A 13,697-nucleotide genomic window follows, 5' to 3' on the forward strand; every position below is an offset into this window, starting at 1 on the left:
TCCTCTCGGATATAAGGTCTCCGATTAGGCAACCATGAGAGTAACCCGCTCTCAAACAGGGAAAACCCCCAAGTGAGTTGTTTCCATTTTATCCTTCTTGCGATCCATTACTGTCCCCTATCGCCGAAGGTATCGCAAGCCTTATTTTCCTTATATTTCCCGCCATTAAATCCTGTCCTTTAGTTTTCTGTCTACTAACAGTTAGTCTTTTGTGACCAACCAGGAAAATGGATCGCCCAGGCTTCATCGAAACTCCCGGTCGTCGCTCAAACCGTACCAGCCCTGTCGTTGACGGGAGCGAAATTGAAACCTCCTCCCTTGCTGACACTTCCAAGGCTGCCACCCACCGTCGCACGTCAGACAAGGTCAAGATCGAGGAGACCGACACGCCATCGAAGCCTGCAGCTAATGGCAAGGTCGTCACCCCCGAGAACCCGTCGAAGTCTCGCCTCATCGACGGCTGGGAGCCAGGTCTCGATCCGAAAATCGACTACAGTGGACACTACGAGTTCGGCGGTTCAGTGGGTGTTCTGGCTATGATGATTGGATTCCCTCTGCTTATGTACTACATGTGGATTGGCGCAACCTATTATGATGGCAAGTTTCCAAGCCGGGAGGAGGGGCAGAGCTTCTCGGAGTTTTTCGCTCACCTCGGCCATCTGGTGTATACTGGTGCTTTCCCGTCACTTAAAGCTTGGACTATCTATTGGGTATTTTTCATTTTCGAGGGTGCATGCTACGTGCTTCTTCCTGGAATCTCCATGACAGGTCGACCACTGCCGCACATGGGCGGCAAGCAGCTGCCATACTACTGCTCTGCCATTTGGTCTTTTTATACTAGCATTGTGTTGGGAGTGGCTCTTCACGTGACTGGTCTTTTTAAGCTGTACACCCTTATTGATGAATTTGGCCCTCTTCTTAGCGTTGCCATTTTATCTGGGTTCTTAGTCTCTTTCGTGGCCTACTTCTCGGCTCTGGCTCGTGGTGCAGAACACCGTATGACCGGATCCCCGATATACGACTTCTTCATGGGCGCGGAGCTTAACCCACGTATGTTCGGAATTCTCGACTTTAAAATGTTCTTCGAGGTCCGCCTTCCTTGGTTCATCCTGCTGTTCCTGTCCATGGGTACTGCTGCCCGTCAATATGAAAACTACGGATATGTGTCCGGCGAGATGGTCTTCCTTTTGATGGCTCACTTCCTCTATGCAAACGCCTGTGGTAAGGGTGAGGAGTGCATTGTTTCCACCTGGTAAGTTTCTCAAAATCTGCTGTATGAGTCAAGACTCACATTGCATTTAGGGATATGTACTATGAGAAGTGGGGTTTCATGCTGATCTTTTGGAATCTGGCTGGTGTACCTCTGAGCTACTGCCATTGCACCATATATATTGCGAATCACCATCCCTCGGAGTACCACTGGAATCGGTTCTTCCTTGCGTTCCTGTTCGTCGCCTACCTCTTTGTATACTGGGTCTGGGATACTACCAACAGCCAAAAAAATCGCTTCCGCCAGCAAGAGCGTGGCACTCTTGTGCACCGAAATACCTTCCCCCAGCTGCCATGGCAGACTGTGAAAAATCCGAAGACTATCACTGCTGACAATGGCTCCAAGATTCTTGTTGATGGGTGGTGTAAGTACTTGACACTACTATGAAGGGATCTTGACTTCAATGATCATGAATACTAATTCTGTACCTATAGATGGTAAGGCTCGCAAGATCCATTACACCTGTGATCTTTACTTTGCCCTTAACTGGGGCTTGATCACCGGATTTTCTAGTCCATTCCCCTGGTTCTACCCGCTCTTCTTTGCCTGTATGATCTCTCACCGTGCTCTTCGTGATATCCAAAAGTGCCGGACCAAGTATGGTGAGGCCTGGCTTGAATATGAGCGACAGGTGCCTTACCTGTTTATTCCCGTGAGTTCCCATTCCGTCGTGTATTTGACATAAGTGTTTTTATTAATTGCCAATAGTACGTCTTTTAATGATGGTACACCCATCAGTAAAGCTAATTCTTGCTAAATCTCTTCACGATCTCTGTACAGATGATTCAAGAAACATTTCGACTTTTCCGAAAGCCCATTCAAAAGCCATGGTAATTAGTATATGCCATGGTGATTCAAACTCGACATGATTCGGGATATCTTCTTTTAATGCTTGTCTAACAACATGTTCCTTGTACAATATTCATCAAATCTTCGGGTATCTTTTCCTGTAACAATATCAATAAATCATTATCAGTACTTAGTCATGTAGGAGAATTCACTTTCTACAGTTAGTACTGTAGTACATAAATACTATGAATGACTAGATCTGATACTCAGGTGGACACTAAATCTTTGTCAGCATCCACCCCACATGTCTTGTTATCATCGGTAACAGTGTTTTGTAGTCAATTATACGAATTGACATACAGGAGAACAAGAACATCACTCTTAGTATCAATCTTATTATACTGCGTTATGCTCATCAAAGAGACTGTTCACGATGTTGCCACTACGGCAGACGGCCAGAGTTCAATGCGTATGTACTTGAGCACATCCCGCCTGCTCCGAAACTTGGATTAGTCCACCATGCATATGGAATTCATGCTAATTCTCTACTAGGAATCTATGTCTTTCACCCCACCATTCCAGGATATCCTCAAGCTCGATTCCCTGGTGTCGTTGTATTCAGCGAGATCTACCAAGGTGGGCCTAGGTTGAAGGACATTCAGCTCTTTCCTCAATGTTAACTAATCGAATCCACTTAGTAACTGGTCCTGTTGCACGCTTTGCACGACAAATTGCTGGCCAGGGCTACATCTGTGCTGCCCCGTCGAGCTACCATGAATTCACAGGTCCAGAGCCAATGCAGTACAATACTGAAGACACTGACAATGGCAATAAGTGGAAGATTACCAAGGTGAGCTCGGCTCGGTTTAGAAGAGAGATATCACTTTGAAGAAATTCACCGGGCTTTCAATGGCTGACTGTCTTGAATATAGAAACTAGCAGCTTATGATGAAGATGCCACTCTAAGCGTTGATTACCTGCTCTCACTTTCTACTTGCAATGGCCTTGTCGGTGCGACTGGTATGTGTCTTGGTGGTCATCTCGCGTACCGATGTGCCCTGGATAGCCGAATCAAGGCCGCTGTGTGCTATTTTGCGACAGACGTCCACAGCCATACCCTGGGACGAGGCAAGAATGATGATAGTCTGGCCAGAGCTGCGGATATCAAGGGTGAACTACTGATGGTAAGTCTTATATATATATATATATATATCTGCAGTACATTGAATTGACAATTTTGATATATAGATATTCGGCAAGAATGACAACCATGTGCCGCCGGAGGGCCGTGATCTGATCCGCAAGACGTTACATGAGAAGAAAGTCTTGTTTAGCTTCTACGAGATTGCGTGGGCTCAGCGTGAGTTTCAAAATCCCCTGTGTTTCGACACCCCCACTGGGGGGCGGACTAGTTCTATTCTGACATCCGCACAGACGCCTTTATCCGTGATGAGCTCAGCAAGGGCCGCTATGACCCAGCCATTACAAAGGCCTGCTTTGAGATGCTGCTAGAACTATTTGGCCGTACCTTGAAGCTTGATCTTGGTGCACATGACGGAACTGAGTTGGTGGTGGAGGATGTATGCTAGACAACTCGCGTTTCGAAGTGGCCCGAGGTGGAGGAACATTATATTTAGGTACTCAATACTGAAAGGATCCAATGGTTCTGGGTTAAAGATTATGACCTATCTCTTTCGAGTATCTATCACCCAGTCGACCTTAGAAATAGGTCAATATGCATTATGCAAGTTGACATAGTAGGCAAGGGTGTCGAAATCAAGATGACGCCTCATGAAAGATGTGGCAGATGTGGCAGATCGAAGATCTACATACTGCATAGTACGTAGTAGTCACATAGCAGCAAATATGTAAATATGTAAATAATGACAACATAAAACAACTTATCCTAAAAGAGATAGCTCCGTATTTTCGTGCCTGGATGACCCAGGGATCTAAAATAACGGTCCGTGGGAACAGACCTTGTTTCCGTACCTTCCTCTCTTTATCTTTCCGTTTCCCAGATCTTTAGATTCTTCCCTCACCCCACACCCTTCCTCCAATTCAAGACCCCCAACATCCACTTCACATTTACTAATAACTCATTTCCCTTCTCTCTTCTCTGTTTCCATTTGAGAACCTGTACCTTGTTTCTGTCCTCTACTCCCTTCTCTGTGGCCTCCTACACGGTTACTCCGTACATTCCAAGGGACTCGGGGAATCTCTAATACCCCCTTCCCTCAGCCTCACCCAGCCACTTGAATAGTCATCATGGGTTCAACTCAATTTGGCAATTTCCACGTGTGTTATTCACATCGCTCCCCTACCCAAATCGACCTAATCATGTTTCCTTTTACAGAACTTTTGTCGCGACTCTACATTGCCAGTTTGTAATGTTCGTGAGCTGCAATCCAGCTTATGTTTATCAGAACTGATTCGTTTTCGCCGCAGCTTTTTGTCGCCAACCAACCTCCTAATGTCCACTTTGGTGGTTGCTCTTTGACTGGTATCTCGTTGAGTGGCCATCGTTATCTGGCAAACCTTGGTAAGGAAACAGCGTTTGGGGTACAAGTTGATGGGAACAGTGTACTGATAGACTCATGGAATAGGATCGATCCTACTTGCTTTCATTTCAATCGTGGTTTCATTGGGCTTGATATTGAGGTCGGACAGAAAGCACGCCGCCGTCGGGCGTCGGTAAGCCTTCCCCTCCGGAATGACAGTTGACCTTTTCCCTTCAGGTCTTTATAGACTAACAATTTGATGTGGATAGTGAGATGCAACTGTTTCTTCTGGGGTACATCATCATCGAGATTTGTGAAATCTTCACCGTGGGTGGACTTCCGATCGAAGATTCCGTTCGCAAGGTAAGGAATTGGGAGTTCTTTTTCCCCCTAGGTCTTTGGTCTGACGATAGGACATATAGGGTTTCTCAGCAGTGCATCTAGGTGCGATTGCTGCGACATGCTGGATGCTGCTTTTGAATGGGCTCGTAGGATATCAATTGATTGATGACGGCACTGCTGCCTCGGTGGGCCTGGTCTCAGCATCTGCACTTGTGATCTTCATCGGTACGGGCTACATCGCCCTTGACACTGCATTCAACTGGTCCCACTACTTCCAGTCAAGCAAATCGGGAGACAACCGCAACATTGCCCTTTACGTTTTGTACCAGCTCTTCCCGCTCGTCTGCCTGGTGGCGTACTATGTGCTCGAGGCCGTCTTGGTACTACGAGTACTGGGGGAGTTTCGGCCAATGCTTTATCTGACCGCAACTGCCTTGCTATTCGCCATTGGCCAGATATTTCAGTACGTGATCAGTGTACACCTGTGTGAAGCCTCCAACGGGAAAATCAACGGCACCCTCTTCGAAACACTCTTCACTCTTCTGTCCGTCATCGGGGTCTGGTTCTTTTGGAGCAGTATCACCGAAGATGACTGGGCCATCCCTGCCCCAACATATGGCACTCTCATGGCGGAAGAGAGGTCCGACGTTGCATAAAAGGCACTCAGCTCACTGCATATCCCGTCGTTTAACCTCGAATCCTCAATTTTTTTTTTTTGTTTTCCTAATTGATACACACCTCTTCACTCAGCTGTCGAGACTATTCCAAGCGTTCAGCCCTTTTTTGATAAGTCATTAGCTTTTGATGATTGAAAGAGCTTTTGACTTGGTGATACCACTTACCGCTACCTTATGTTTCACGATCCATTTTTTCCTTTGTTCTCTACTGTCCCCAGTGATGTTTCCTCTAATGATCCTTGTCATCTATTGTTACTCCTGATACAATCGGTGGATGATTGATGATCTACTTTTCAGTCATCTTGCGTCTTTCCAAGTCCTCTTATTGTCAGATACCTCATTGCTATGTATTTAAGTTATAATGTATGTCTAACAATTGAACCATAGAATATTATAAAGCAGTTTACTTACAGTCCTGCTTAGCCATCATCGAGTCATTGCAATCCCACTAGTGGCTGCCCAGTAACCAGTCTCCTCCCGCTTCAACCTCGAAGCAGCCGCATACCATTCTACTTACTTCTTACTTCTTTTTAGGGAACGAGACTGAATTCTCGATGTCACCTGGTGTGACCGTGGATCATCTCCCTTCACATGGATCTGACGCTTGCGATTATTCTCTATTTGTGGGTATGACACTCCGGTCGTTTACCTACTGAAGATGCTTATGTGAGTTTGAGAAACTTACTCTTTTCTTTCCCTGTGAAAACCATCTGATAACAACAGTTATATAGTTTTACAAATAAGCTCTTAGGTCCCTTTTCTTTCTAGAAAAATAATAAAATACTTTCATCACTTCCGTTCCAAAATGTACATCAATCTTGCTATCCTGGTCCTCGCGTTCGGTTTAGTCCGCACAGCAACACCTCACATCGTGGAAAATCGAAACCGTACACCAGTTTATCAGTCTTGTATGGAGTTTTTCTGCTGGGATACTCTCGGCCACATTTCCCATTCCATTATATTGTACCCTCGACGTCTCTGTGCACGCTAGCTAACCTTGGAACCACTCTTTGTATAGTACTGGAACAGAACATCGTCCTCGTCAGCCAACTGCCACCTGCCTGCAACCTAAACGCATGCCTCGGTCTGAGTGGTACCGTTACCTGCGTTCTGTCAGCTCTTGGTACTGGAGACCCTGTGGCATTACAGCGATGTTTTACCAATGGGCTAGCCGAGGTAAGATTCCTCCTGTTCAACTTCCATATACTTCCAATATTCCTTTCACTTTTAAATTCGTGCTAATGTTCACTGAAGATCTGCTCATGTGCTGCCTGTGTCCCCAGTGCAGCCAACTTCCTATATGCTCTGGGAATATGTGTGACTCAAACCAAGCTTCCGCATGATGAACCCGAGACTTCTATCAACTCCCCTCCTGCACCTTTAACATGGAGTTTGACGCCGGATCTCAATTATCCAGCAGTCACAATTGCTGTTAGCACTACTTCTCACCATCTGGCTTTCGAAACTGTCTCGAAAGCAGGCCACTGACCTAGGAAGGACAGCTTTCGAAGATTTTCGGGGCTTACTCAAAATTATTTTTCTGCCTATGATGTTCTTTTCCCCCTTTTGTTTTCGGCTCTTTTCTCATACTGGTTGTTTATTTCACATTTCACTTGAATCCTCGGGGTGGATAACACTCATTGACTATGAAGTAATGGCCTAGGTATAGAATCCTCGTCAAACCACAATGTTGTTCCCATATTTTACTTGCTGTAGGGTATTTACTAGGTATATCGGTACTTACTACCTGTAACTCATTGCTCTATGCCTCCTTTTTCTGGTATTTGTATTTTTTAAGCCTAGCGATCTATATAGAAACATACTTCGGAAAATTCAAGATGAGGATTGAAAACGTCAATGTCAAACTTGAATCTTTGTGACTACTGTTTTACAGAAAAGAAGACCATATGTATGTAAATGGAAGAGCGGTAGACAAATAGACTTCTAATGACGCTTATCCGTACTGAATCTTCCTTTACAGGCGGACTTTGACATCTACACAAGGAATAGTCCATTCTCGTCGTCCCAGCAAATTCCGCAGCCACTCCAGACCTACACCCGTCCACTCATCGGGCTTTGATTCCAATCCCAATCCCAATCGTTGTTGAACACTGTCCATGGCCGCACCCGCCAAAGTTTTGGCTGTCGAGTTAAATGTGTCAAAGGCGAATTCTGCTATGCTATTGCCTGGAACTGGAGCAGCCAGTGTAGCATTTCCAGGCAGGGATCCATGGTCACTGAGTACTGAACTGTAGCGTGGCGCAAACCAATTACTACGGAGATCGAAGATGCAACGGTCGGACCAATGACAAGATGAGGCAAAGAGAATGAGTATGAGTACTGAGCAGTAGATGCATGGTCGGTGGATAATGTAGGTGAGAACCACGAAGGAGATGATGAAAATGGGGGATGCGTTGGTCGGGATGAAGAGCAGAGGTAACCAGCTACAATCTAAGGTTAGAAGTCAAATCGAACTGATCTTGATCTTGGTATCTTGATATCTTGTTTATTTATCTTTGAAATGTAACTTACGTGCGGAGACAGAACATGGTGGATAAAAGAGAGAGAGGCTTGAATCTGGTAGTTGAGGAAAGAAGGATTGGGTCTGGTTGGTTATTAGGCTCAAGCGGCTGTTATCGGCAGAAATTCACTCAATCTAATACAGCACTGGAGTTAACTTTGAATGAGGATGAGATGACCTTCTGTTAGATGCTTCACCATGCAATTTGAATCAGTGACCATATATCATGATATGGGATATCTTATGGGTATATAATATACTCTTGGCTTACCTGCAAATGTAGGACGTGACAGCTATCTGGGTACACCACCTTTGATTCTGCCGGTGATTCTATATACAGAAGTATAGAGTCTCATTTTTATAATTCAAGATTAGACAGTTCAAATCTCATACAAATCCATCCTGTCATCTTATTCTGACTATTCTATACAATTCATCAGGTCAAAAGCTAGCTATCCTAAGGCTTCATGTATGGCCCCATGCATAGCATGCGGCTCATCGCTGTCCGCAGCTATGAAGGGCGGTGTCGGAAGCGGCCTCAAGAGCGGTGTAGCCCGAATGCCACACTTAATTCCCACATGATTTCGATCTCTCATTCATTTCACTTCCTCAATCTCTGTCTCTTCAAAATTTCAATCTTTTAACCCATTCTCTCATTTTCAGCTGAGATTTCTTTTGGAGGTCGCCGTCGGCGACGCGACCTACTTAACAATGGCATCATCCGCAGAAAAAGAGGATTTCATGGCACTTCTGTCGAGGATTCAACCCCGATTGGACCTCACAACTCCTCCCCGGACCGGCTCAGCTCAAATAATGCAGGTGCAGCCAGTCTGTTGAAGATTCTTCAAAGTAGCCAGGTGGATGGTGCTGCGGCTGTTACGCCTGTGGCACCACTGGAGTCCAGATCTGAGAACAAGCTGCTTGATTTGCTTAATCGCCCCAAGCCGGAAAAAGTTGATTCAAAATTGGATACCAATCCTCTCACTCGTGGTGTAAATTCCTCCAAAGCCCCATCGGTCATTCCGGAAGATTCAATTCACCCCCAAGAATCTTCAGGGTCCATTCATGTTTCCCTCCAGGGGTCTGTGAAGCTGGAAACGGCTACACCCTCTTTGAAAAAGCAGTCTTTTGAACACATACATCCATCCAGACAAGCATCTGGCAATGATTCGATATTTACATATGAGAATCCATTTGATCAGCTTGCCGCCTCGCAAAATGTGTACAAAGCCGCACTGACCAAGGAAGAACCACCGTACATCGCCCGTCTGCCTGAAGTGTCCCAAAATTCGACCCAGCCTGATCACGCCGTAAAGGTAGAGGTAGAGCCTGCTTCTCCCGTTGGGAAGTCGACTGATAATGACGATACAAACTTCACGCACCCAATTGATGGGATAGCGGACGTTAGTGAAGCTCTGGCCCACAACAGCTGGGAAAGTGCCGCAGATAGTGTGGAAAACACACGCATTGTACCTGTCCTAGAGTTTCCCCTGAATCCGTTCATATCGATCACGATCAAAGCGCAAGCTAAATATATTGCTACTTTCCGTGACGATGGCATAATGGACATTGCTCGTCTGAAGAAAGACTTCGACCAGCTTGACCGATCATTGACCGCCGCAACTCACGAGTACATAGTTTACGCGCTTGCGAAGCCGGGTGGAATGAGAATCATTCGACAAGACGATGGAAGTGATCGACAGGTCTTCCGGTCCACTCGGGACAGAATTTTTAATGTTGCCCTCTGTACATCTCGGAACCACGATTCACACGCGATTCTGGGTATCGGCATTAGCGGCTCTGTGTATTGGGCCTTGGTAGACGGAGGGCAGGGTAAGGATTTGTTTGAGTCCGATGCTCTCGAGACAGAAAGCCTCGTTTTTCCGCCTTTCCCAGCTTCAGATGAAAATACTTCAGGTGGCCAGCTGAAAACGCGGGCCAAACGAAGCAGTTGTCATCCTGATATGATCGCCATTAGCCGGGGTAAAAACATCTACGTTATCTCCCCTCAGGCTGCCATGAGTACGGAATATGGCGTGACTGCTTCCGAGCGTACAGTAATGACTGAAAAGTTCTTCAAAGAGCATGCTCTGAAGATCTCCACAGGTAAAGCAGGAAAAGATTTTATCTTCAGTGCCGATGACACTGTCATTGCTTCCCTCGACAAGACTGGTCGACTGCGATTTTGGGACATTCAAGGTTTCCAGGAGAACCCATCTCAAGCCAATATATTCAAAGGGCACGATATCAAGATTTCATTGAATACCTTCGTGACTGGTTCCCCTTCAGAAAAGTCATGGCCTACTTCGGTTCTGTTCTTGGACCGGTTGCGCGCCTACAGTCGAGGATTTGCTCTTCGATATGTCTTGGTCGGCCTCAAGCAGAATCACACCTTGCAGCTCTGGGATATTGGGCTAGGCAAGGTTGTGGAGGAATTGAAGTTCCCTCACGACAATGAGTCCGATGCAATCTGCAGTGTCTCCTACCATGCTCCGTCCGGTATCATTGTTGTTGGTCACCCGACTCGCAACTCAATATATTTTGTTCACTTGTCTGTGCCTCAATACAACCTGCCTGCCATGTCTCAGGCGGAATACATTGTTGCTGCTGCAGAGAAAAAGCACAATGTGCCCACGCCTGACGCTACTGCGTGCTTGAGCGGCCTTCGGGAGATTTCGTTCGGCTCCAAGGGCGAACTGCGCAGCGTGGAGCTCCTCCCGCTCACGAAGTCGACAGCTGACAAGCGAAGCACCAAAGATGCTGGCTTGTTCGAGCTATACGTGATGCATTCGCATGGCGTCACTTGCCTGAACATCAAGAAGGAGGACCTGGGGTGGAATTCTGATAACCAGGTCATTCGTTCTATTGATGCAGTCAGTGAAGGCATCGCTGAAACCGACGATATCTTTTCGTTTCCAAGCGATAGCGAACCCTCTAAAGGCGACCCTTTTATCAAGGGTGATGTGTCAGTTCCTAGAGTTGGGTCATCATCGCATCAACAATTGTGTGCGAAAATTCTCAAGAAGCATGTTGCGGAGGAAGTCGTGGAGAAACCCACGCACGTCGATGTTACTGCTGACTCTAACACGGAAAAGAAGAAAAAGAAAAAAGAAGACCAAGGTTTCTTCTGAAAGCAGGAAGCTTGCTGCTATAGATGATGAGACCATTGCAGCCTACCTGAAGATTCCTCTTGGAAGCAAGATTTCCCGTGATCAGGCAGTCGAGGCCATGGAGCACTCTCTGAAGCATACTGTTCTGAAAGGCGAGGAAAAGGAACGTCTCCGTCTCGCTTTCGAAGATTTGATTGCCGTTACGACAGCTTATTCTCAAGGCTATGGCGTTGAGGTTGAAGGCAACGATGTCCGTTTGCACGTAGAAAATACTCTTGCCAAAGGTATATACGAGACCATGGTTCACTATCTGATTCAAGTCGAAGAAAATGGTTGGCCTCAGCCAATTGACACCTTTGGCTCTGTCGCCAAAGATATTTGTGGAAAGATTCATCCTCAAGACAAAATCAGATGCGGCGATCAGTCCTTCCGGGATCCACTCCCGGATTTCTATTACCGGGGAATTGTTGCAGCCTCGCGCTCTATGATTGATTATGCGGACTTATTGCAAAAACAAGAACGTGTCGTCCCCCGGTACTCCTCGAGACAATATTTCCGCTTCCCCGCAAGAGATTTTGCTCACAGATTCACTATGGATAACAAAAAGGAGCTAGAACGTGGCCTGGTTGCGGTGTCACTAATAGAATTTGAACTCCGCTCTAACGCCACTGTGGATTCTACCAGCGATGTTGCCCACGAAGCTCCCCCAATTGTTACTGCCGAACCTCCCCTCGAGTGTGCTAATGATGTTACTAGCGATGCTAGTTCCGATACAGCCAATGGAGCAGCCACTTTTGGTATTCCCAATAGCACCTATGTTGCCACGGAGACCTATCTAGAGGATCCCAACGGAGCGAACCGCAATATCAGCGCCGAGCCTCCCTTACAGCATGCTACCGATTCTGCTCGCGAGACCCTTCCCGCTGATCTCATGGACATAATTACTGGTCAGACTAGCCAGCAGGTTGTCCACGATGTCGGAAGTCTTCTTGAGAAACGATTCGATAATCTGCATGAACGCTGGGCAGAGGAGCGTCGCGTTCAAGATGATGCCTCGATCCACAAGCAGAAAGAGATAATTCATCTTGTTTCCAGCACACTCTCCGACAGTGTGATCGGTAATATTCGGGGCATTCTGTCCGACGTCGTCGCAGAGCAGGTTGTTCCCGCTCTTGGAGATCGTTTGTTTGCAACCTTCCCAGATGAACTCCACAATGTCTTCAAAGATCCCACTGTCGTCAGCTCAATTGTAGGTTTGACTGTTGAGCAATTGAGCAGTCGCTTGAGCCCATACATCAATGAGGCTTTTAAGGCCTCAATCACTCCTATACTCGATAAAGCAGCTCAGGACTTCAAGGTGGCCAATCAGAATACTGAGTCCAAACTCGTAGAGCACCTTCAGCTCTACGAGAAACAGCGTCGCGCAGATCAAGCCAAACTTGAGGAAATCTTGCTTACCGTGCGGGGTCTTTCGACAACTATGGCTGCACAGTCCCAGCAAAGTTCTCAACAAGTCACTCAGACTCGCACCAACAGCAGCGTGTCTGTTTCGATGGGACAGCAGGCTGGCACACCTTCCCGTACTCCCCAGTATGATTCACTCGCTTGTGCTCCAGCTCAGGCAACTCCAGCTCTTACTCAGGACGAAACAGCTCACCTTCATGCTGCATCTTCTCCTGCCCTGAGTGCAGAAGATTCTGAGATGAATACGATGTATCATCTGGTTAAGAGTGGTCGACGCGAGGAGGCTCTTTTAATGGTTCGTATTTTTCCCCGTTTTTCTTTCCCCTTTTGTTTCAGACAGGTAATGGTGCTAACATTTCTTTTTTACTCTCAGTGGATTCGCTCCACCAACCAGGTCGAAATTTTCGACAAACTCATGATCCGTTGTGATCCTGTATCGTTGACTTATCGGTGCGCGGACCTTCTCCTGCTCACTGTGGCTTCGGCCATTTCGATCGATTTCCAAGACAACACAATTGAGCGTCTTAAGTGGCTTAATGTTATTCTCGAGCAGGTAAACAACATAGTATGTTTCCGTTATTCCTTTTAACATTCTATTTCCTGTTACTAATACTTCACAGGATGCCAACATGCGCGAGATGTCTGACAAGCTCCTTGGAGACCTGGAATCTCGCATTAAGAACCTTTACATGGCTTTGATTAGCGCCAACCCACAAGACCCCGTCGTCCGGTTGCTTGCGCCTATTCGCCGTCGTCTCCAGTTTCTGAGCAGAGTTTAAGCGTTTTGACTTTGTTCTTTTGTCACTTTTTCGTGCACCCTTTTTTTTATGAATCTCACAGAAATGACAATGCGTTCCCCGGGGTCCAACATAAATTGGACTAGTCTTTCATTTAACTGAATGGAAGAAGGTGGGAATGGAAACAACTTGATGGAAGAAGGATGTCACAAGCAGTGTTAGTGCTCCCTCTATCAACACGATACCCCCTGTTTTGATACTATTTATCTCAAACCTATCGACTCTC

At 46.5% G+C, this 13,697-nt stretch overlaps 5 protein-coding genes across 5 annotated transcripts; 4 read left to right on the plus strand and 1 right to left on the minus strand.

The window, feature by feature from the left end:
- Positions 1-34: 34 nt before the first annotated feature.
- On the plus strand, positions 35-3,648 carry N7495_004548 (uncharacterized protein; the record flags this gene model as incomplete). Its single annotated transcript, XM_057207199.1, has 10 exons — positions 35-72; positions 224-1,241; positions 1,319-1,634; positions 1,705-1,926; positions 2,445-2,528; positions 2,612-2,695; positions 2,758-2,909; positions 2,992-3,243; positions 3,308-3,419; positions 3,494-3,648. 10 exons carry the CDS (start codon positions 35-37, stop codon positions 3,646-3,648), a joined length of 2,433 nt encoding a protein of 810 aa, XP_057064879.1.
- A 679-nt stretch (positions 3,649-4,327) lies between these two features.
- N7495_004549 (chitin synthase export chaperone) lies at positions 4,328-5,558 on the plus strand (the record flags this gene model as incomplete). Its single annotated transcript, XM_057207200.1, is given in 4 exon segments — positions 4,328-4,442; positions 4,461-4,753; positions 4,834-4,923; positions 4,983-5,558. 4 exon segments carry the CDS (start codon positions 4,328-4,330, stop codon positions 5,556-5,558), a joined length of 1,074 nt encoding a protein of 357 aa, XP_057064880.1.
- Positions 5,559-6,384: 826 nt separating this feature from the next.
- Positions 6,385-7,067, plus strand: N7495_004550 (uncharacterized protein; the record flags this gene model as incomplete). The annotated part of the gene is made up of 3 exons (XM_057207201.1): positions 6,385-6,487; positions 6,598-6,755; positions 6,834-7,067. The coding sequence occupies 3 exons, from the start codon at positions 6,385-6,387 to the stop codon at positions 7,065-7,067; spliced, it is 495 nt and encodes a 164-aa protein (XP_057064881.1).
- Positions 7,068-7,554: 487 nt separating this feature from the next.
- N7495_004551 (uncharacterized protein) lies at positions 7,555-8,128 on the minus strand (the record flags this gene model as incomplete). Its single annotated transcript, XM_057207202.1, has 2 exons — positions 7,555-8,023; positions 8,112-8,128. The coding sequence occupies 2 exons, from the start codon at positions 8,126-8,128 to the stop codon at positions 7,555-7,557; spliced, it is 486 nt and encodes a 161-aa protein (XP_057064882.1).
- Positions 8,129-8,571: 443 nt separating this feature from the next.
- On the plus strand, positions 8,572-13,453 carry N7495_004552 (uncharacterized protein; the record flags this gene model as incomplete). Its single annotated transcript, XM_057207203.1, has 4 exons — positions 8,572-8,649; positions 8,769-11,168; positions 11,263-12,969; positions 13,241-13,453. 4 exons carry the CDS (start codon positions 8,572-8,574, stop codon positions 13,451-13,453), a joined length of 4,398 nt encoding a protein of 1,465 aa, XP_057064883.1.
- Positions 13,454-13,697: the final 244 nt, after the last annotated feature.

This window comes from Penicillium taxi (genome assembly GCF_028828555.1).
Source record: "Penicillium taxi strain IBT 34144 chromosome Unknown utg000003l_segment0_segment0, whole genome shotgun sequence".
NCBI lineage: Eukaryota > Fungi > Ascomycota > Eurotiomycetes > Eurotiales > Aspergillaceae > Penicillium > Penicillium taxi.